At 46.2% G+C, this 25,000-nt stretch overlaps 1 protein-coding gene across 1 annotated transcript in view; it reads right to left on the reverse strand.

Annotated features, from left to right (window-relative positions):
- The window catches only part of LOC147031474 (uncharacterized), a 53,453-nt gene that overhangs the window by 2,015 nt on the left and 26,438 nt on the right, over positions 1-25,000 (reverse strand). Inside the window, exons 8-11 of the mRNA XM_085863745.1 lie at positions 24,238-24,398; positions 23,196-23,334; positions 22,920-23,063; positions 4,266-4,405 (exon numbers count right to left, since the gene is read on the reverse strand). Of these exons, the coding sequence (XP_085719871.1) occupies positions 24,249-24,398 (150 nt within the window). The 3' untranslated portion in view covers positions 4,266-4,405; positions 22,920-23,063; positions 23,196-23,334; positions 24,238-24,248. The remainder of the gene's footprint in view (positions 1-4,265; positions 4,406-22,919; positions 23,064-23,195; positions 23,335-24,237; positions 24,399-25,000) is intronic.

Raw genomic sequence — 25,000 nt, forward strand, 5'->3', positions numbered from 1 at the left:
CAGACAGGATACTCGACTGACTCCCTCCCAACAAGCTCGTGCTCATTTTGCTGACCACAGAAGGATGACAGGCTGTCAACCCACCTGATGTTATTTAGTATGAATCGGGCTTCCAGTTATTACCTTCACCTTTGAGCCACATCCAAGTTCATGACAAAAATATTGTACACCGCTACTTCCCAATTCTATATCCAGGCAATGCATGTCGTCATCGCCGGGCGTCGAAAGAAGTGCTCAGTTTTTACTCAGTTTTTACTCAGTTTGTTTGTTTTTCTGGGCGATATCTCAGCCATCCTTTCGGCTGGAAAGCTGAAATTTGGGGCCAAAAGTGAGGATGTGCTTTGGCAAAAATGAATTGCATAATTATCGATTTATTAATTACTTATATATTTTCTTTCTCATCGGGGCAATATCTCGGGCATCTTTTGAGCCTGGAAGCTGATATTTGGAAACGACAGTGAAGTGATTTGGCTAAAAAGGGTATTTTTGATAAATTGATTGATCAATTAATTGATTAATTATTAATTTTCCAATGAATTCCTTAATTTTCAAAAAGTTACAGATTCAAATGAAACAGTGGTGGTTTTAGTATACTATTAGGCAATTGGTTGAGAAATCAATTACTTTACGATAACAATTTATTTATTTTCATGATGCAATTAATCGGTTAATCAAGCATTGTACACCGCTCCCTCCCAATTCTGTCTCCACAAGCTGCACAGTGGCATCGCCAGGTTCCCCGACAATGTCGCGAGCTGGAGGATTTCTTATTCATTAATTCGGCATGGGGATGGTGTACTTTGAATGTTCATCCACTTGTGTATATTATTCTTCAAAATCAACAATTGCTCCTTCATAAATGTTGAAGGGGTGGTGGATGGTGGGGACAGTTGCTGGTCGGGCAATGAAGATAGACAGCACATTCACCTTTTGATTGACGAGACACTCTTCGAGACATCGCAATCCTGACACAGGTTTTCAATCACCCATTCATATCTCAGCTACCGACCATTCCTGCCAACGTTCATGTACCCCGATATCCCCAATGCTTTAAGTTACCTATCTCATGAAAATTCTCTGATTTTTGCTGGCACTACCTTTCCAGGGAGACTATTCCAGGCATTAACTATTCTCTGAGTGAAAGACCCCAACCTTACTACCATCTTAATGTTCCTCTTCCTTCCTCTCAAGTTGTGGGCCCTGGTGCTGTAACTGTCCATTCTGCAGAAAAGCTCTTCTGCACTTATTCCTTCTATCATCTTCATTATCATCAACATATCTATCACATCTCCTCCTTTTAAATTTAAAATTTTTATCTGTTTCAGCAGCTCCTGGTAGTTGAGTCGAGCCAGTCCCAGAATCAATGTAGTTGCTCTATGCCAAACCCTCTCCATGTTTTTATTCAGATGTGGTGCCAAAACTGCACACAATATTGCAGATGAGATCCAGATGACATCACTATATTCCAATGCAGAGATAACACTACCTCCTTCGATTTGTTAATTTGTCCCCCTACGAATACAACCTTTACCAAGACATACCCAAGTCCTTCTCACGTCCTTGTCACATACCCAAGTTCTCCTCAAAATTTCGTCCAAATCCGTCCACAACTTTTTGAGATATTTTATTCACAAACAAACAAACAAAGAGACAGACAGGGGTAAAAACATAAACTCCATCCACCTTCAGTGGCAGAGGTAATGACGGTCATAGTACAGATCAATGAAATATCTCACCATTTAATGCCTCCAGCCAGACATTCTTCCATTCACACCACTCCATGCTCACAATCACTAATCCAGTCAGCTAATCTACGAGTCACTCCAACACCTCTCACCTAAGCTGACAACCTCAGTGGTATCTTATCAAATGTGTCCCCAATCATTCTTCTTGTGTCAACAAAGCCCTTCACTCCATCCCAAAATTACTTACCTTCAATAAGTGTACGAAGCAATAACCATATTATGTTGTTCTCAAATTTATAATTTTTGTCACCAATCGAAGCAAAATACTCCATAATGACAAAGTGAAAATATGTTTTCAGAAACTTTTACAAATTAATTAAAAATAAAAAGCTGAAATGTTTTGCATCATGAAGTACAGTATTCAACCCCTTTGCTACAACAATCCAAATTGAGCTCACCTGCATCCAACTTCCTTTTATCATCCTTGAGATGTCTCTACAATTTACCTGGAGACCACCTGTGACAATTCAATTGATTGGACATGCTTTAGAAAGAAACATACCTTTCAATGTAAAGTCCCACAGTTGACAGTGCATGTGAGTGCAGAAACTCGACCATGAAGTTCAAGGAACTGTCTGGAGAACTCTGAGATATAATTGTAAGGAGGCATCAGTCTGAGGAAGGGGAAAAACAATTTCTAGAGTGTGGAAAGTTCCCAAGAGCACAGTGAGCTCCATCATTAGGAAATGGAAAGAATATGGAACGACTCAGACTCTTCCGAGAGCTGGCTGTCCGACCAAACAGGGCAAGAAGGACCTTAGTCAGGGAGGTGACCAAGAACCCGATGACCACTCTGATAGAACTACAAAATTCCTTGGTAGAGATGGGAAAACCTGCCGGAAGGACAGCAGTTTCTGCAGCACTCCATAAATCTAGGCTTGATGGGAGAGTGGCCAGATGGAAACCACTCCTCCTCCTCCTTCTTATACTTCTTCTTGCATCTGGCAGCTTCGCTGCCAGGTCACGATCACTTTGTTGGGGCACGGCTATGCCGCTGATGCTGTGCCCCAATACCAGTACACTGGTACTCATTTGGCCAACCTCGAAAGGATGACAGACTGAGTCAACCCCAACTGGTGTGGATCCAGTGGCCAACAGGACTCAAACTCAGGACCCTAAGATGCCAAGCGAGCCACCCTAACGACAAAGCCAATAACAGGCTAGAAGCCACATGAGCAGTTTGCAAAAAGACATGAAGGACCGATGTGAAGAGCATGAGGACAAAGATTCTGTTGTCTGATGAGACGAAAATGAACGCTGGCCTGAATGCAAAGCACTAAATCTGGCGGAACCCAAGCACAGCTCATCACCCATCGAACACCATCCCCACCGTGAAGCATGATGGTGATGCTCCCGATCCAAATTGACAGCGCAAATCTGCAAGGAAGAATGGGAGAAAATCCCCAAATCCAGATGTGCAAAGCTGATACATACATACCCAAGAAGACCAGAAGGTGTAATCGCTGCCAAAATCACTACTACAAAGTATTGACTCAGGGAGTTGAATACTTAAAGACACAACACATTTCAGCTTTTCATTTTTCATTAATTTGTAAACATTTCAAAAAACATGTTTTCACTTTGTCATAATGGGGTATTTTGTGTAGATCGGTGTCAAAAAATTTAATCCATTTTAAATTCAGGCTGTGACAACAAAATGTGACAAAAATCAAGGGGTGTGAGACTTTCTGAAGGCACCACTGAACATGTTGCTGCGTTTGTTCCTGGGAACTGCTGAAATCTATATATTTGGGTTCTTCCCGACACCTTTGTTCTTTGTTCCTTTCACATTTCTTGAAATTTTTTTTCACAATTCTCTTCATTCATTCTAATTCTTGATTTTTCTTCTCTTTCATCTCTTTTCTTCTCTTTCACTTTTGCTATCTATCTGTCCAGGAGAAGTGAATTCTTGCAGAAAGTTTTCTGTAAGGCTCACTTGGCTGTGCCTGGATGGGTTTCAGGGTTTTGGAGTAGCAGCTGAAACCCGAATCCTATCCAGGTTCCTCCTGATGACTTCATCTTTACTCTTTACTTCTGTGGGTTCCGTTCCTTCTCTGGTAAAGATTATGACGAAGAATTTGATGTCACACAATCACGGCATAAAAGCTCGATGTGCAAGCACATCATATCACCAAACATTCCAGCTGTTAGCCTGGGGGTGGTGCATTTTACTCAGTGGACCTCAAATGTATCTGCAATTGTATTGATGCATAAAATGAACATTGTTCAAGATATAAAATAATCAGGAACTGTTTCTCATCATTCTGGGATGAACAGTTCAAATGAAACAGAGGGTGCAACAAGACACAAACGGCCAAATGGCCAATAACCTCACTCATCAACACATACACAGGAATAAATCACAAGGTTACCAGTTAATGGTAGCTACTATGGTTCAGGTTTCATCATCGCTGTTATACTTTCAGATAGAAATGGATCAAGTGCTTTCAAATCAGCCTTTGAACAATTAAGTAATAAGAATAACACTGTTATGTGCTCATGGTGTTCAGGTTCCTCTACCTGCATTGCCTGAGCGAGAGCTTCTTCTCGATCTCATCCCTCTTTAATTACAAGGTCCAGGCTGTTATTCCCATCATGCAATTGAAGTCCTTGATTCTTCAGAAGTTGCTCAGCCTTCTGCTTTTGACAGAGCTTTCAACCTATGTAGAAACAAGTAAAATGATATGCTGCAAAATGTATATCATTTTTTTTTTTAAAAGGAAATGCAAAACACCTCCCCTTTAGGGGGAAATACACCAGTTTTGGAAGCCAGTTCAGCTCCCACATAAATCCAACACCAAAATCAATAATTCTTGCTCAAAGAATGATAAACTTCCACATCATACACTTCAGCTCCAGCAAGGGGCATTTAGCTTTTGGGACTCTGTCTGGGGCATCCTGCTTTTCGTTGACCCCCAATGCACAAGCACAAAGAGTGGGTAAGATATGCTTCATGATGTGAAGCTCCATTACCATGACCCCCCAATAAAAAAACACCAGGATTCTGTTGAAAATGTCTGCTCCAAACACACAAGAAGTAGGCCTGGAGATGACCCTGATGGTACACAAATGGGATTGGAGTATTTCGTGACCGTGGAACTTTAAGATGTACAATACATCTTCAAGTTTTTTTACCTCTCACCGACCTCAAAGCTCTTAATATTGTGACCCCACTTGAACTCAAAACCATAACTTTGAATACAAGTCTTTTCCTCAATGTACTTTGTTTTTATTTAATTCCTACTTGTGAATGCATTTCCACTTCTGGTGTACATCTGATTTATTGAACGACTTGCAAATTACCGGTGCTATGCACGGAAGGGGTTGGACAGCCGGTTCGTGAAGGACTTGGGCAAAAAAATAAATCTGCAAATGCCAAATGTGCAAATGCCATGGGTGGAAACCCTCACATTATTTCCTGATTCTCCTTTCAACTGAATCTCTCTTTATTTCATTCCAATCACAAAACAATACAACAAAATATAATGTTCCAAACAGTCCTGCGGTAAACGAAGAGAAACACCATTCTGACGCGACATCCGGATCAGGAGCAGCTTCATACAAATCAAAACTCAAAATCATAATTGTATTGAGGCCACCCGCCCACCTTGGGACAACGGCTGGGACCTCAGAATGTTCCACTCCTGCTTTCTGATATAGATTGCATAGTTGTGCTCGTGACATGGTCGATAAAATGGTGTTCGTAAGTTTGGACTCGAATGCCTGGAACACCATTTATATCTCACTCCCTAGTACATCCTGTGTACTGCTACCTACTAGCACGTGTACTTGCCTCCTTACCAATCGGGATATGAAAGACTGTATACAATAACACAATCTCTGGACCATTCAGATAGTAACACTAAGACATTCCAGCCATCCATCCATCCATCCATTGGGACCATACTCGGTGAATAGCGTTGATACCGCCTCAGCAGTCTCCTAGGCTCTTGGGCGCAATCTTGGATGGGTGGCAACTCTGACGCAGGACACCAGCAAGCTGGTACATATTTTGCCGAACTCAGGATGACAGGCCGAGTCAACCCCACCTGGTGTTAATTCAGCAGCCAACAGGACTCAAACTCAGGACCCAAAGATCCAAAGCCAGCAACCCAAACCACTAAGATAACACCAAGCTTACGAAGATGTGGGAAAAGAAAGGCACAGCAATGTCAACAGTTTGTGTGTGGGTGAGTGCTCCGCAGCAGATCAGTTGTCCTCAGGGCCTGCTCAAAAGGTCCCCCTTGAGTATTCCTCACAGTGAACCTTCTTCTTTCTATTTCTGGAGGCAACTCACCCTAACATGGCAGGCCATACGACGTACCACAGGCCATTTGAAGTGGCCTTTATGCAAGAAGAAAGACATGGCCAGGCTGCTCAATGCAGTCTCTGGCTCATTTGAAATGGATGGAAGATGCAAAACACAAAATATGGATGGTGTAGCTGCCTGCAGGGCAGTCCTTGCAAAACACTGGATGATCCTGGTGCACATGGTGATGGTCAACACAGGGGCAATGCAAGTAGGGTAGCAGGCATGGGGTTCTGATGAAGACAGGCAAACGAGGCATGGCAAGGCAATGCAGACCAGGAACTGTAGCACAACAGGCCGGCATAGGAAGCTGGCCGGCCTCCGGGATGGTCCGTGTGGTTCTGTAGAGGGAGTGCGGTGGTGCCGGCTGCTCCGAAAGCGGGCTCGGACCTACCCTACTGTCTCCCCCCAACGTATCGCCTTTGCCTGTCTCTGTCCATACCCACTCCCTTAATTTGCACCAACAAAACAACCAAATTTAGCCCCTTTTTATTTTTCTTATAATTTCATCTGCCGAACCCCTTTTACCGTCTTTGTCCGGCTAACCTATCCTGTCAACCTAGCCTACTCCCAACCCCTAAAATCCTTTCTGGAGAGGAATAAGGAAGAGGCTAGCATCCTGCCTCAAGGCCAAACAAAGCCTCAGAATGGCCTCCTCATAATTCAGCAATCTCACCAAGGTGGGTCCAGCGGCCTCCTGAGAGCAAAGGGATGGATGGTGTGAAGGGGTACATTTCCTAACTACCCTAACATTTATAAACTTTAAACTACCCGGGGGCTTTCCAAAACGCCTGTCACTTAAACTCAGTTCTAAAAACCATGATTCCCATCGCCTGTGTTGGTGTCCATTATAAATTTGGGCCTAGCCCTTAAATTTTCCTTCGTGCCCTTGCACAATTTCGTGGCTGGGCAGCGTGGCTCACTTGGCAGGGATTCCCCTTCTGCCGAACTCTAACTACGGCACCCCCGTGCCCTGAGGCTGTCTCTGAGCCTACCTGCTCCCTATGAACGCGAGGGGGTTGCCCTTCCCAGCATTGCCCCCCTTCGATGCCCACGTGGCATTTTGGTGCTACGGATCCCGTTCCGCGGGTCGCCCGTGCCCACTGCACTATCCCGGTCCCTTGGACCCTTGGCCGATCTGGTCGATAGTCGACTCGCCTGATGCCCGTGGTGCCCTCTAATCGATACCCACCTTTCAACAGCCAAGCTCCTAGCCGGTCCTTGGACTCCTGCACCCTACCAAATGGGTTTCGAGCCTTCTTTCCACACCAATAACAAAACGACTTCCTTTTGGTAAATTTGACCAACCCACTAACTAGCATTACTTTGACCCCAGGGTCACTTGAGTGGAACTCACTCCTCTCCCCCACTCAGTCATTCGCACCATGCATTCCACATTCGCTCCATTCACTCACTCAGGCCCGCTGACCCATACTCATTCATTACACATTTCAATTTTTCCTTCAACCTCATTCATACACTCCAACACTGCCATTCTCCTCACTAAATTCCCCTAACTAACTCGTGCTCCCCCATCGTCCCTTAAACTAATGCACATTCCTTTTACTCTCCGTAGCCGAGCTACGTCCCCACAACACATTCCATGTCTGTCCATGTCTTCCAGAAAAACCCCAAAATCCATTCTCTAAATCTATCCTAAATTCCCTCGAACTAACCCATTCCACGGGATCCATGAGGAACAACCGATGTCCCCATGAAGCCGGTCTAATTAACGCAAACCCATCCCACTAACTAGTGCTTCCTTTGCCCAAACACTGGGCTGTGTACTGGAAGCGAGGCTTTTTTTCTTTCTCTGCACCACCACGGTGGTGGTTTAGGCTTGCCCGTTCATCCCTATGGGCAATACCAACGTCCCCTCCGATGGCCGATCCGTGCAACCATGACGTCACCCTGCCGATTGCAACGAGCGCTCACTTTCGGGGAATTCCCCACGTGGGACAACGTGCGCTGTTTCCACGGCATTCGTGCCGTGAGATCCCTGGTGACGTCACTCGCACACCGAACCTGCGCGGCTTGCCGTGCAGGTTAGCACGAGTGCATCGTCCCGGGAACCCGCTCCGTGTGTTTTCCGCGAACAGAAAACGTGGTATGCAGCACGTGATGCCACGCACACGCGCCACATGGGAACCCGCGTGTTCCGAATTCATCCCGTAATCACCATTTTAGCCATCCACGCGACAGTCTTTTTCGAAACGCGGGACGTTCACGCACCAGCTTCCTGAGAAACGCTCACCCAGGCTGCTCCGAAAACGAGGAACGGACCTTGGACGCCACGTTCTGCAGAGCCGGCCCGATTTCCACAATAAACCCATCCACCGTTTGGGTCGGTCCACGTACCAATTGCTCACATGCACTCACGCACGCCATGACACTCGTACCATACTCACCTTTTGCCATACTCGCACCACTCACACTCTCAACCACACACACCGGGACAATCACTTCGGGGATTCGTGTTTCCTCAAGGGGTCCAGGGATCTCTTTACTCCCCAAGCTCCGTGTGTACCTGTTCACAGCACTCATCCGCTCCACCTCGTTCGGCCCAATTGGACTCACCTCATCGCAATCTGCTTCAAGGGAGCATATCGTCTCCCCTCGTCCCTGAAGGAGGTCATCCTGCTGCTCGCACAGGGTCACGAAACATTCCCCAAGCTCAACCTCATTGTCCCCTCTTAGCTCTACCTGTGTGTGCTCATCTTTATCTTTGTTTCCCCGTATTTCATTCACCTTTTCCTGTTCTACCTCCCGCATCTCCGGTGTTCCCTCCTTTGTCTCCTGCGTCTCCCTCTTAATTTCCCACTCCTCTCGTGTCTCCACTCATTTTTCCGTCATCCCTTTTGTCTGTTAAATTCTCCGTCTCCGTCACCTCTTTTAATTTTTCTTTCACCCCCTCGTGTCCAAGTTTGCATGTCTCCCCATCAATTATCGTGAAGGCGTCTCTCGTCCCCTCGACCTTACCCGCCTCCATCGCGGGCTGGACACATTCCACACTCCCCCTTGTCGGTTCGGTCGCTCTGACATGTGGTGCCGCCATTATGCCTCTCATGCCCGCCTGCAGACTTAACCCCATGGTCTGCATTTCCCCTCGCTGCATTTGCATATGACCCCTCAGCCCTCATGCCATCCATTTTGGCATCCATCGCCTGTGCATTCATTCTTATTTTGCTTTCCATCCTTTGCATGTCACTCCTCTGTGCTGTATTCCCATCCATTATCTGTTTCAACATCTCCATCATCTGGCTCATGTCCAATGGCAGAGCCGAAAGCGGAGCCGATCCAGCAAGGATCGGGAGGGAAGTTTGAAGGAGGGGGGGTATAATACGCCGCCCCTGCGCCCATTACAGACTCTGACTTCGGTTTGGGGAAAGTTCCTGCATGGGGGGTGATGTCCTTGACCATGGGTTCGTCTACCACTACATCTACCTCACTACCACCTGCTTCAGCTCATCTTGGCTTGCCATGTCGCGTGTTAAGAAGAGAATTTGAAATTGCTCATAATTTGGGGAAAACGGGGGGGGGGGGGGGTGGGGTTCGCTGCCGACACCCCTGATCCGAATCCGTGAATTTTGTGGAGACGGAGGGGTTCGAAACCCGCTCCTGACACCAATTTTGTCCAGATTCGTACCTGTCAATTTTGTTAATGGAGGCGGAGGGGTTCGTCTCTCCACGACTGACACCAATTTGTTGCGGAGCCAGGTATCGGCTGCGAGCACGACCACTAGGTGGGGCAGTCGGGTCGACTCTACCGAACACCCGGAATCTAGATCGTACCTTTCGGAAAATTCCGACAGGTACGGGTCCCTTACCGGACCGTGAATTGTCAATAATTCCACCATGTGGTGCAGGGTTATTTGCCAATCTTCAAAATACCTGGATATCCACGTGGCGAGTTACCGAGTACACCCTCGACGGCCCTCGTACGAGTCGAGCCGTTATCGTGCCCGACCTGTACGCAACCCAAGTGGATGGTTGCCGAAGTTCCGTCGGCCCGAATGTACCTTTACAGCGGCAACAGCTTTTGTACTTCACCAACACATGCCGTGTTAAGCCAAGGGAAGAAACACAGCAACGAACTGATACATTTAACAAATGTATTTATTTATAATGGGGGAAAGGGGGGAGCACGCAAGAAGCGGAGTTATCCGACCATAGAGATGCAAGTATGTACAGCAAAGAGCACTTAAACAATTCCTACTTAAAGACGGGCCCACACACAGACGCACACCCAAAAGAAGCGGACCCAAAATGGTCTTTATTATCCCTTCAGCTCGGAGGAAAGACGAGCTGAGGGGCGAGAATGTAGCAGGCTACCTGGCCGTGCCGCGCGGCTTGACGTCCGCACCTTCCCGGAGCACCAGTAGGCCAAGAAGGAACCAGGGCAGCCAGACGCGGACCACGCCAGCCACAAGACGAGCAGTGAACCAGAGCACGCCAGCGACGAGATGCCTTTCGCCCAGCCTTGAGAGATTAGTTTTGAACGGGCGCGAATTCTTCCTCTCTGAGCTCCAGCCAATCCCCACGCTCGAGCAGATTCTCTCTAATATTTGCTCTCCGTTCCTTTTATCGCTCTCGGGCGCGGTTTGCTCCTCATGACCCGCTCTCCTCCATCGGTGGGACATGATGCACTCCCTCACTTGGCGCGCTGCCAAGCGAATCGCTTCATGACCATATTTGGGAATGGAATTCAGTCTGCTCATCGTGGCCCGTCCTCAGTGGGTGGGACACGACGCATTCCCTTATTTGGCACGCAACCAAGCGAATCGGTTCATGACCATATTTGGGAATGGAATTCCATCCCCGCACGAATTCTGAACACGCCGGCATACCAGTGAGCGCGCCGAGAATGCCGGGAGCTGAGGGTTGTTGTTGTTGTTGTTGTTGTTGTTGTTGTAGTTGTAGATGTAATAGCCATAGTTGTTGCTGTTGTGAGTGATGTAAAAACCCTTACTATCAAAATAACTCAGCGCATGTATATTTATTCACCCATTAAACAAGGGACGGGGACCCTAACTAAAACACAGACTTACCGATATAACTGTTCTATAGGACCCGTATGTTGTGTGCTCATGGCTTTCAGATTCGCAACACTATGCCATGCTCGAGTCTGTGGTTGATCAGTGCCCCAGGTGAGACACTCTTCTAGTCTTGGGGTATTTCAATGCATCAACTGGAACTGCGTCTGGAACTGTGAACTAGAATAGCACTAAGTTCCTTGACTTCACAAGAAGTCACGGAATTAGAGTGGCTAGTTCATGGTTTCAGCACCCACAAGCTCATCGCTGGACTTGGTATTCCAACGCTGGTGGTGTGGCAAAGGAGGTTGACCATGTGTTCGATCGTTGCTGGAGGATGATTCAGAACTGCAGGGTCTACCGGAGTGCTCAGTTCCTCAATACCGACCACAGGCTTGTTGTAGCAACTCTGCAGTTGCAGCTTAAATGCAGGAGAATGGTACCATCCCAGCCTAGACTGGATATTGGTAAGCTCGAAGATGACATGGTAGCTGAGGAGTTTGCCAACAGGCTGTGTCGGGATTTTGAGGGGTCTGGGTGCTTTGGGGAATCCTGAAGAGTTGTGGAGTGCCTTCAAGACCACCCTCCTTGATGTTGCCGGTGGAAGTCTTTGAATTCACCGTTGGGTGAAGAAGAATTTTGTCTCTCAAGGGACACTGAATACCATTGACCAGAGTCGCAGGGCCAGGCTGAATGGCAGAGATAAGCTGTTCAGGGAGCTGAGGCATAAAACTGTACGTGCGCTAAGGGTGGACAATGAGGCATCTTAAACGCCTTTCGTAAATTTGGCCCGAAATGTTTATGACATTCTCTCGCTGCACATCGTCTGTAAATGACAAAAGCTCCTGGTATATTCTTTTCTGTGATGTTCACTTTGAGTAACATTATCGTATACCAAATTTCAACCTTTGAGCCGACTTCAAAAGTGGGAAGAAGAAGAATAACCAAGAGAGTGCGAAACATTTATATCAGTGAGTGAGAGTGTGAGAAAGAGCTTGAAATAGATGATGACGATGATGATGATATTGTTGCGGTTGAGGAAATTCGCAAACCACCATTCAGGTCCCGTAGGTGAGATATCTGTAAGTACATGGGTAGTTAGCCCCAAACCCGTTGTTTAGAAGGAATAAATGTGATTCATTCGGGCTGCGACCCTTTGAGATAGCCGTTTTTCTGTTCTATCTTTATTTTGAACCAACCACGTCTCAACCGCCATCACACAACAACCACCAACCGCAACGCCGCTTCACAACAACAACAACGCCAACAGCCACGACCTTTACCTTCACAACTCGCTCCCGCAAACATCGAATCACCGCCATTCCAAACGTCGCCATGGCCATGGACCACCACTTTAAACCCTCCACCACCTTCGCCTCTCCTTCTGCGGCCATTCCCGCACCGCTTGTGGGCACCGAGCGTCAGGCTGTCCTGGCCTCGTGCTGGATGCGCGCCGAGCCGCGGGTGCAAAGTGCGGCCTTTCCGAGGAGAATTCGGATCAGGAATGATACACGCCCACTTCTGATCTGTCCAATCAGCAAGCGTGGGGCGGTTTGACCCCGCCTCCAGGCACGTCGGTGTAGAATCGGGATAGGCAAATTCGAGGATCAGGGGAGACTCACGCCCCTTTTTCTCCGTCCAATGGGCGAGCGTGGCTCCACCCCCGAGCTCGTTCTGATCCAGAAATTTGCATTTGGGTTCTCCTGCCGGACTATAAAGCGCCGAGCGTGGGGCGAATTTAGGAGTTTTTTTTTTTTGAAAGGGTCAGTTTTGGAGAGCAGAGTGAGGCAGCGGAAGTTCGAGGCAGTCAGTTGGAGAAGAGTCAAGGCGAGTTTTTGAGAAGAGTCAAGTCGGGTCTGGAGGAGAGTCAGTCTGTCGGAGGTCGGAGTCTGTCGGGGTTCGGAGTCTGTCGGGGAGCTGCAGAGAGAGGAAGCCTGGAGCCTGGAGCGCGGTCGAGGTGATTTGCTGCAGTCGGCTGAGGAGAATTGCGGAGGGACCGGATAGCTCGAGTCTAAGGCAAGGAAGACGGCGGTCGGCGACGAGCTCGCAGTGGAGTCGCTCGTCGCGGGACCCAAGCAAGCCAGCTATCCTCTTTCCCCAGAGCATCAACAATTCCCCCCTTCCCCACCCCCGCGCTGAGATAGTGCGAAAAGGGGGCCCCATTCCCACCCCACTCCAAGCAGTGCCAACGAAACCCGCGAAGGAGCGCGGAGTCGGGGCACCGCCGCGCCGCCACATTTGCGGCTCATCACAAAGACACGGGTAGGATCCACCCGGTCTCGTGGCCCACAGGCCCCGTCTGCCCCCTTGTCTTTGAGGGTGGCCCTTTTCTTTTGCTTTTGAGTAAATGTGTTGTTGGCGCCGTCTGTAAAGTAAAACTGTGGAAGTGTTGCCGTGTGCTCGCTTAGTCGGGAGTAGATCTGCATTGTTGTGTTTCTTTTGTTACATCTGCTTTTGGTGCATAATTGTTGTAATTGTATATGTGTGCTCTCCGTGTGCCGCGGAATAAATGTGCATTATGTTGAACTGTTTTTCCCGTTTCGCTTCGTCTTTTCTTTAATTGAATCTCCATCTTGCTTCACGTAAAGGGTTGGTAGTGGGTTTAATACGCCCGATAATTAATCGGAACCGTCGAGGCCGACGATAACACCGCTCGGTTATCCCGATAGTACGGAACGGGTCGCTTAAGTGGCCCGTGTCCAGAGTCGACCTGCGGCGAGGTGCGATCGCCCGGTCTACTCTCCGCGTGGGTACTTAGGTAGGTCGAGTTTGGCGAACAACCCTATCCCACGCGGGGGGCCGATTGGCACGATCGTGGTGAGGCCGAAAGGCCCACCCGTGACTAGCTCCCGGCGTTAGTCCGAGAGGGTCACGACAGAATTGTCCGTCCGGTGGGCGACGTGCCGCGATTCGAGTTACGTGGCCGCTCGCACGCCGGCGGGCGCGAATTCGCAACAATATATTGTCATGGTGGACGTGAAGGTGGATTCGGGGGTCAAATCTTCTTCCCAAACGATGAACACTTTAGTGATGTCCTGTCTTTCGAGACCATACGTCATCTGCTGGCAAAGCCAACAAGTTTTGTAGCCCACTTAACTTTCCAATGTTCAGAAGCTCAAGGAATTATCTGTTGCTAAAGCCAGTTCGTCCGTCGAATAGGATGGGTGCCGAGCGATGTACCCAAGATGAACCGGCATGGTTTTATAACCACTTAACAAGGATTTGCACCAACTCTCAATGACCGCAAATTTAACTCACCTTGCAGTTATCATGCCAAATTGACAAACCGCGTGCATGAGACTATGAATTCCCCCGCACCCACAATAACTCGTTTGGTTTATCTCAGTTATCTTAACTTATTCAATCAACAGATAGCTCAGACAGATATGAAATAAAAGGACAGAAATGGGCAACCTTTCTCCTGTGCTATGGCTTGTGCAAGACTCCTGATTCTGCACAGGGAGATGGCGTTATGAACGCTGGCGTGTGGCAGGAACGGGAGGGAGAGAGGAAATCTTCTCGGCGCACCTGTGTCTGACTCCTTGGTTGAGCTTGCTCTTAACCAATTCGCTAAATCTATGTAAAGCTATTGTGTCCGGCTCCTTCAGGGTCCCATTCACAGCCAACACGACGCCAACACGTCCATCCCGCAGCTCGATCCAACTCAGACTCCTCTTCGTCCACCCCTTCGTCCATACGCACCACTCAACCACGCATTCCCACAACATTATCCAAAGCTTTCAAACTATTTAATGAATGAGTCACTCATTTACTATGATAAATGTTTTGTCTTTTATAGGTACCCGAGAAAGCTGAAATTACACAAACATCTGCAACGAGAAGCCAATAACCCAGGGGGGGGGGGAAGAAAATCACAAAACCATTGTAAAATGTGCAACATGGAAACTGTTCGTAAATTTAAGTCGGCCAGTGTAGAATCACTTTGCTCAAGGCCCTGTCACACCTTGACAATTTAGCCAGCCTATGCTGAGGTATGAAAAATTTGTCAAAAACGCTGGCACACGTCGAATACGTTATGGGTAAGTTTTGTATAAGTTAAGAGCACGCTGAAGCACACTGGCATACGTCGTAGTACGCCAAGCTTCTCGACAAATTTTAAGCATGCTCAAAACTTTTCAACGTTTGCCAGCATATGACTCACACGTTCCGCATACGCTGGCCAGAAGTTGAAGGCACATTATGCGATCGTTGACACACGTTACTAGTAAGTTACTCATAAGTAGAAACACGTCGAGGTAATGCTTAGCGTACCCGAAACTTATTTCTAACCTCTGAGTAGCGTGCTTTGAACATATGTGTAATGTATCTCCAACGCATATTGACGTACGTAGACGTATTTGATTGATGTCTTCCGGACGACCACAGAACTTACTGAACATGTTTCTAACTTACAGCTACCGTATAATGGCGTATTGGCAGCGTTTAGGGGAATTGGTATATAAAAATACCCCCGAGCGGGAGTGCCGGTCATGCTGCCAGAGGTCGAAAGTAACTCTGTGCCAGACTGGAATAGGGGCAGTTCATAAAGTACGTACGCTCTACTTCCGGGTTTCAAAACCACCCATCCCCCTCTGTATGCAGGCATGTGACCACCCACCCACCCCCCTCTGTATGCAGGCTAGTGACCACCCACCCACCCCCCTCTGTATGCAGGCTAGTGACCACCCACCCACCCCCTCTGTATGCAGGCTAGTGACCACCCACCCACCCCCTCTGTATGCAGGCTAGTGACCACCCACCCACCCCGCTCTGTATGCAGGCTAGTGACCACCCACCCACCCTCCTCTGTATGCAGGCAAGTGACCCCCCACCCACCCCCTCTGTATGCAGGCTAGTGACCACCCACCCACCCCCTCTGTATGCAGGCTAGTGACCACCCACCCACCCCCTCTGTATGCAGGCTAGTGACCACCCACCCACCCTCCTCTGTATGCAGGCAAGTGACCACCCACCCACCCCCCTCTGTATGCAGGCTAGTGACCACCCACCCACCTCCATATGCGTCTCATATCACATCACAATACTTGAAGATTACAACGAACTGTAGATTTATCTCAAATGCATCAGTATTTATTAACTACGGTAATACAGTAATATGGAACAATTATTGACATCCACGGATTCAACATCACGTCGAAAATGTTCCTGTGAACGGGGATATTTTTCCCCCTCGCGATGACGACAGGCTCACCTTCATCTTCTGAAATGCTTTTATGTAGTCCGACACCACTCTCATAAAGGATGTATGTAGCCGTCGTACCACCCACCCACCCCTGTACGCAGCCCGTACGCGGGCTTTAAACCACCCACCCCCCTCATACATCGCTAATCGCTTGCAAAGCCAGCAGTTCCTTATGAACCGATGTTTGTAAGTCATGACAATGCAGTCTCTAGCGGTGTAATTTACCTTTTTATTTTAATATCACAGCACGTCATTTATGAAAATAAAAGTACTAATTGACATTCTAGACAATGTTAATGTCATAAAAGAAAGTAAGTGTGCATATAAACTTGTGTTCCATTGTTTTCGTTAAATCTGACAAAAGCTTCAAATGTAATATTTGTCTCGGAGAGTTTCGGTTCTTAATTTAATATTTTTATTTTTGTATGTACTTTATGAACGGCCCATACGGGGAATCAGAGCGAAGTTTGAAGGGCTATAAAATCGGAACGAAAGCAGATTTCAAAAAAATGGCTCGTGTTGTTCGAGATAATAGTCCATAGTATCTGAATCACGAATAACATTTGATCTCTCTTGATAAATGAGGGAGGAGATACCATCTGAAATTGACGATTTTAGCAACTTTGACAACCTCGTGACGTTGACCTCGACCTTGGACGACCTTGAAAGTTATATCGTTGTGCATGTCTCATCGACCTCTGTCCATTCCACTATTGGTTATTTGTCTCCACACGGTTTGATTGTGGACGGACAGACGTACGGACGGGCGGACATACTTGGAGACTGGGGTTATTCGGCCATCTCAACTGAGATGATAGAGATGACCTAAAAATGGGCTTCACAGAAGGAACCCGTCAGTGTTCCAGACTCAATGTTTTTTTTTTTATTCCGTCGGCATGACGGTGATGTTGACACTTCGATGTCTAGTGCGGTTATGATTTAAATCGTTGAGCGGCAGCCTATTAATAGCCTACGCCACGTGATCGTCGGTGATACGCTGCCGCACACTATGCATGCGTTAGACTATCGTTGGGCATATGTTGTGAACGCCGACAACATGCGAAGCATTCGTTGGTATAAGTTATCTATAAGTTATCGAAACGTTCTGTGTACGTTACTAATACGTTATGCATACGTCCAACTCGTTACGAATACGTCCAAAACTGGAAAAAAAACATCAATAGTTCAGCGTACGCCAGCGTTTTACATACATTTTGATATCCCATATAGCTGTGAGTGCGATAACTCATAAACTGTTCGCCATATCGATTTGAAATCTGGGTCACACATGTACCACCTGAAAAGGAAGAACCCTATTGATTTTGGGTGTGGCCGGATCCAAGATGGCCGACTGGGGCGGCCATCTTGAAAAAAATGTTTTTTGTAATAAATGGAAAACCGCTTATCTGATTTCAATTATTTTTGGTTACTACGTTCCTCACCCCTAGGGAACTTTTTCGAGATCATGACCAAATGGTGTCTTGTTTCCAATTCACCTCCCTCATTATCTGGAATATGTATGACCTTTTTCATTCAATGGCAGGGGATTCCCCATCTCTGATGGTATATTTCGTCAACCTTTTAATGTTATTAAAACATTCGCACTGTTCCAAAAATATATCACACAACTGACAGGTGCTCGTTTCTTCATTCGTAAATTATAACATCGGTGCAATGATTATTTATATAATCCAAACGCAATTTATTCAACTTTCTATAATCGATGCAAGAGGAGATTGTAAGCAGCCCCTAACAACACACATGGCCGACATGAACAGCACAAAGGTAAAACGAACGCATCTTCTGTCTATCTTGGATGTGGGACAGTGGGACAAGATGTAGAGGTGGAAGACAGTGATATTGATGAGCCTGACCCGGTATGGCCAAGGCTTATGCGTGTGCTTGTGTCTTCGTTGTCAACAAAAAAGTTTTAAAAGGAAAAAAAAAATTTTTTTTTTGTGCAGCGGCCTAAAGTGTTGGTGTTTTCGGGTTAGGGTTATTACAAAAAAAAAGAATTTTGTTTTATAAATTTAGTGTAGCCAAAGTGTACAGTGTTTATAAAATCTTCAGTAGTGTACAGTAATGTCCGAGGCCTTCACATTCACTCACCACTCATTCAATAACTCACCCAGAGCAACTTCCAGTCCTGCAAGCTCCATTCATGGTAAGCGCTCTGTATAGGTGTACCATTTTTAAAATATCTTTTCTACTGTATTTCTACTGTACCTTTTCTATTGTTTTTTATTTTTTGTATACCTTGTCGAGGCTCGTATGAGAGCCAACACACAACTCGCAGCAAGGGGCATGAGACAAGAGGGGCGGGAGTGGAAGGGACAAAACAGTGGGGAACAGACACATTAGGTGAACTGTGGAAGGGAGAGGGATGGGGATGGGACTGGGAACATGGCGAAGAGAAGATGGACATTACAGCGACTTTCAGGAAGGAAAGCAGAGGAATTGAAGGAAGTGGGCTTGGGTGGATTATCGGGGGTAGAAAAGATCGAGGATTTGGATGGGGGGAAGATAAGAGGTGGTGGTGAACAGCTGTTTTGAAAGCCTGGAGGGAAGAATTGGAAAGAATAGAGTGAGGAAGTTTATTCCAAAGGCGGGAAAAAAGAGGAATGAAAGAGTGAAGATGAGCAGTGATTCGTGATTTTGGTAGTTTTACCAGAAGGAGGTTGTTGGCGGACCTTGAGTGCCCTGTGGAAATGTGGTGGGGACAAATCGCAGAGAGAGCAGGGGGGGCAAGACTGGAGAGGAGTCGGTAGAAGACAGAAAGACCACTGACCAACCTGCGGTGATTGAGTGAGAGGCCCAAAGACTCAGCTTCATTGCGGAAGATGCCGATGATCTTAAATGCCCTGGCTTCGACAGCGTGAAGCCGAGAAAGGTGGGAGGCAGGAGCACCAGCACAGAGGGGAGAGCAGTACTCCATCAGGCTATGGACAAAAGCTTTGTAAGTGGACAGGAGCTCAAGAGGGCCGAGGAAGGACTTTGCACGACGGAGGATTCCCAGTTGGCGACTGGCTTTTGAGGCGAGGTTGGAAATGTGACTTTCCCAGGAAAGGTCATGGCAGATAGTGAGACCCAGAAGCTTGAAAGGAAAGACTTCTTCCAGAGGATTGTTGAGAAAGTGGATGGGGAAGTTTTCTAAATGGTCCTTTCGAAGAGACATAGTGAGAGTGTGAGATTTGTCTGGATTGAAAGACATGTTCCACGTGTTGGACCAGTTTGTGATTTTATCCAGATCTGCAGTGAGCGAAGAAGCTGCTGCTTGCCGGTCTGAGGGATGACAGATGGTACGGCAGAGGGTGGGAGTCGTCGGCAAAGAGAAATAGAGGATTTTCCAGAGAGTTGGAGAGATCATTGATGAAAACCAGAAAAGAACAGGGCCCAGAACGCTACTTTGAGGAACTCCAGCCTGCACAGGAAGAGGGGATGAAAGAACTGCATTTAGGGCCACACGTTGTCTGCGACAGGAGAGGAAGTCTGCGAGCCATGAGTGGAGATGGCCTTGAATACCATGGGAAGAGAGTTTGGTGAGTAGTGCAGGATGCCAGACTGTGTCAAAAGCACGTGATATGTCCAGGGATACGGCTCGGATTTCCTGTCTGGCATTGAGGACCTCCATCCATTGATGGGAGAGCAGAAGCAGCATATCCAGGGTAGAGTGACCTGGTCTGAAACCAAATTGATAATTGGAAATCAAGCCATTGGAGAAGAGGAAGGAATTCATGTCTGAAGCGATGATGGATTCCATAACCTTGCTGATGATTGGGAGAAGGCTGATTGGTCTGTAGTTACAGGGATCTGTTTTTGCACCTTTTTTTATGCAGGGCAGTGATGTTAGCAGATTTCCAAGCAGATGGCAGATAACCTTGGGCAAATGAGAGGGTGAATAGAACAGAGAGAGGGTGAGCAAGAGCAGAAGAGCAGGCTTTGAGGACACGTGGGCTGATGCCGTCTGGACCGGTTGCAGAATCTGACTCGAGGTTTGAAAGCAAGCTCTCCACCATGTCAGGAGAAAAGGATACAGAGTCCAGGGACAGTTGGGTGTGACTGGGTAAAGTGGGTAGAGAAAATGATGGGTTTAGGACACAAGATTTAGCTGCAAACACCGAGTTTAGACATTCAGCTTTATCACGTGTGGTATCAGCAGTGCGGCCATTTGAGGTAAGGGAGGGGATGGAGGGGGAACATACACCAGAAACACATTTGATTAAACGCCACCAGGATTTTGAGGTGGGAGAGAGGTTTGAGAGTTCAGACTTGAGATGAGAAAGATGTTGTTTTCTGGCTCTCCTGAGGGTAGATACACACTTGTTCCGAGCTTTGTGGAAGGAACTGAGATTGCCCTCAGTTGGGTTTGCTTTCCATGAGGCAAAGGCAAGTTGTTTCAGGACAACTGCCTCGCCACAAGCTTCAGTAAACCAAGGGCGGGAGGAAGGGGAGGACAACTGAAGACGAGAGGGGATAAATCTGTGCATGAGGGAGAGCAAGTTTCTTTGAAAGAATTCCCACGATGAGTTGATGTTTGAGAAAGTAGTGATGGGAGACCAGTCTGAAAGTTTGATGGCTCCCCGGAGACCCTGCCAGTCGGCTTGAGTGAAATGCCAGACTCGACGGCGGTGAGGTGGTTCTCTGATAACAGCCAGAGAGATGTCCACTTTGACAAGGACGTGGTCAGAAGAACCGATTGGAGCGAAGGAAGAGCAGCAGATATTGTCAGGGAAATTTGTCAAAATCAGATCCAGAAGAGATGGAGTACCATTGGTTGAGATCTGGGTCGGGAAGTTGACCGATTGAGTCAGTCCTAATGAGTCGCAGAAAGCTTTTGCTGAGGTGCCATGGCAGGTGAGAGAGGTACCCACACCTAGCCAACTGGCGTGATGACAATTGAAGTCACCACATAAGAGGAAGAGAGAGTTTGGATGAGAAGATAGAAGATCGTCCATGTTTTCGGATAGTGAGGTGTAGATGGAGTCATCACTCTTCGGTGGACGGTACAGTACACATATAAACATGAAGTGGGAGTGGAGGGGAAGCCGAAGCCAGAGGTATTCCTGGGAGTGTGGGGGAGTGAGAGCAGTGCATGGAGAGTGAGGAATAGTGTCTTTGATGAAGAGAGCAACACCTCCACCAGGACGAGGTTCAGGTCTGTCATACCGTAAAAGGGAGTAACCGGGGAGAGATACTTGGGAGTCAGACACGTCTTGGGAGAGGAAAGTTTCTGTGCAGAGATAAACAAATACTTACCATTGTGTTACAATTGCTTGCAGTATTCAGTACAATAATATGCTCTACAGGTTTGTAGCCTTGGAGCAATAGGATATACCATCCAGCCGAGGTGTGTCGTCGGCTATACCATCTAGATTTGTGTAAGTACACATTATGATGTTCGCACAATGACAACATTGCTTAACGACACATTTCTCAGAGCGTAACCCCGTCGTTAAGTGGAGCATGACTGTATATATATATATATATATATATATATATATATATATATATATATATATATATATATATATATATATATATATATATATATATATATATATTGTATATATATACTGTATATATATACATATACATATATACATATCTTATACATGTGATCCTGTGAGACGGTTTCGGACAAAGGGCATCATTCCCAAATGTATAAATATATATATATATATATATATATATATATATATATATATATCTATAAATATCTTTTAATATATATCTGTAAATATAAATAAAATTTCTGTGGTCAGTCCAGTTACTTTTTAGACGGACCGTGTGTGTGTGTGTGTGTGTGTGTGTGTGTGTGTGTGTGTGTGTGTGTGTGTGTGTGTGTGTGTGTGTGTGTGTGTGTGTGTGCGTTATATGCAGTGAAGGAGCTGGTTTGCTTTTTATAATTTGGTCTCAAAACCCTGGGCTAATTTCCCTGACATATTGTGAACCGCTTCATAATTACATGCAGAAGGTCAACATCAAAATGAAATCCTTTGATTCTTCATGAAGTTGATATAAATGTGAAATGAAATTTTGAGCAATCAAGTGGCGGATGTCGAGTGCCCCCCTGAGCAGGGAGAGAGGGGTAAGCACACGGATTAACCTGGACTGCTGCCTGCACTTTAAAATGTAAGGTCCATGCTCTGTCGGGTATACAAAGGATACTCGTTCTCCACGGGACTACACTGAATCAAGCGGGTGGCCGCACCATCTTGTACGACTTCGAACAAGGAAATGAGGAGACTATTTGGCCCATCCTTGCCTTGTGCTCTCCAGAGGTAATTTTTGCTTCAGGTGTAAAACATCCATTTCTGGGCTCAGACGTTTTTTTCTGCATGTTTCTCCCCTCAACCACTCTTCCTCCAAGGGAGTGTTGACGCGCCATGATTTCATGATCACGAGTTGGTTCAAAACCAATGCAAAACCTTAAATAACCTGATTTTCATTGATTGATCCTATTTTTTGTTGAATAACCCACTCCCAAATCTACACCTGAGTAAAAACAAACATGGAAGGAATTGAGTCTCATGACAATTTGTCTCTTTGGCTTTCAATGGTGAATTATCTTCAGTCATTAATTATACTTTGAGATGCCATTACAAGAAGCCAGTCAAACGTAAACTCACCTGAAGTTTGTTGCAGAGCTCACTGCGGGGACCAGTGTGCTCCAGTTCAAGAGTCTGACTCTGTATGAGCTTGGCCTGATTCAATATCGTTATCTCTGCTTCGTTGATTCGATGCTGCAGATTTTCATTCTTTATATCCTCTTCCTGCCACAAAATAATCAAACCATCACTTCGTTACATGCAATGCAAACATAGATGTGGACCTGAAGGACACACAAATTCGCACGACATGCACACATAAATAATGCACGTGGATGCATGATGTACAATCATTACCATTTTCAATGAAGCCATCTTCACTGCCAGCTCTTCCTTTAAAGCATGAAATGAGTTTTCCAAATCAGCAACTCTCTTTTGAGCTGCTGTGAGCTTTTCCTGAAGATGGTTCTCAGACTTTGCCATCTGATGCTGCAAACTGCAAGATCCATGACACAACACGTTACGAACCAACGTACAATCAGTAGATACACCACAGCAGAGGCGTCGCAAGCTTCCAAAAAGATTCGGGACCCAGGCCGCCTACATCTCCAGTTAACCCCACTCAATAAAACATTTAGATGTTTTCAATCAGATGTGTTTCAACCTTTGATTTCAAACAATAAATAAAGCATAAAAAGAAAAAAAGTATCTGTTTACAACCTCAACTTGATTCTGTAAAATCACAAACATACATTTATGATATATTATTAACCATTTTAAATATAATGAACAAAATGTGACATATTTTATTTATTTATTAACCCTCACCAACCTCGGTTTTAGAAAAGTTGGATTCGTGAACAGTCCACCTATATTTATTGTTGGGAAACTTCAGTGTGAACCATCTGTGGTGCATCATTTCAAAACTATCAATGATGTCATCCTCCGACACAGATTCCAGTCCACCCTGTCCAATCAAAAGCAATGCATGGTGCTGAAGTCTATTTTCTCCCATTGTAATTCTCAGGCAGGTGTCTGGACATCTGAAGACACCAAATGATCTTTTACAAGTGCTGCTACTCACTGAGAGAGTAATCATGACTTGTACCACATTTTTACAGTTGGAAACATGAGAGGGTCCAACGCTGGTACACACCTTCTACCTCGAGATTTCCAACCTTTTCTCATTTCTGAGGTCGGTATGTTTTGCACTATCGTAGCCAAGAAGTTAAAATAGATTCAGGGCACAGTACAAAACACTTAGGGCAAGTTCCCCTTCAGCAACGCCCCTGCACATGGTCATTTAAGCAAAATAAACACCATTTACACGACAAACCACAGATAAACTAATCGAGGGAAGGTTGAAAAGAGTTAATGTGGCCTTGTGAAGCCGAAGTACCTTTTCAGAGATTAGGAAAGCTCATCCTCATGAGCCTTCCCTGATGCCAATGCACTCTGTGCTTGGGCAAGTTCCTCAACGAGGCATTTATATATCTTCTTTGTGATGCCGTGCATTAACCTCTCTTGCTTCAACTTTGCATCAACGTTTTTCACAGCATCCTGCCATTCGGAACAGAGTCATAGGTTCACCCCCATCGTCAAACCAGCAAGGGACATTTGTTTTACACATTTATCTTCAAGCGACAAGACCAACACAGAAACTATTGTTCTACCAAGAATAACGACCACAAAAAGGATTCCTCAGGATAAGGGCCACAAAAAAAAGATTCCTCATTTAGTGCAACCCACAGTAATCGGAACGACAGCTGTTGTTTCGATGAATCTAAAACAGCATTCAGGAACACAAAGAGAAATTTAATCAATGGAGACAAGACAGTGACGATTAAAAACCAAAGTACAGAAGATGTAAACAACAGAGCAAAGAAAATAAAAGAACATAAATTTAATTTTTGTTCAGGATGCCGGTCGTGACACGTGTACTCTTCACGAAAATACCGTGGGATCTTTAACGTGCCTCGACCATGAAACTATTTTATTTTTTTTTCGTTCAAGCCTTTCAGGAACAGGCTGTCCAGGAATGGTGTCAGACTGAAGGGGATTTGCACAGGAATTTGTAATTTGTTCAGGATGAAAGAAGAGCTCAAACACATTGCATGAAGGATGGAGATATCAGAAGGCCAAATGTAGTTTGAATTGAAATA

This window comes from Eptatretus burgeri, chromosome 2 (assembly GCF_056783735.1).
Source record: "Eptatretus burgeri isolate ZD-2024b chromosome 2, Ebu_testis_v1, whole genome shotgun sequence".
In the NCBI taxonomy this organism is placed as follows: Eukaryota; Metazoa; Chordata; class Myxini; order Myxiniformes; family Myxinidae; genus Eptatretus; species Eptatretus burgeri.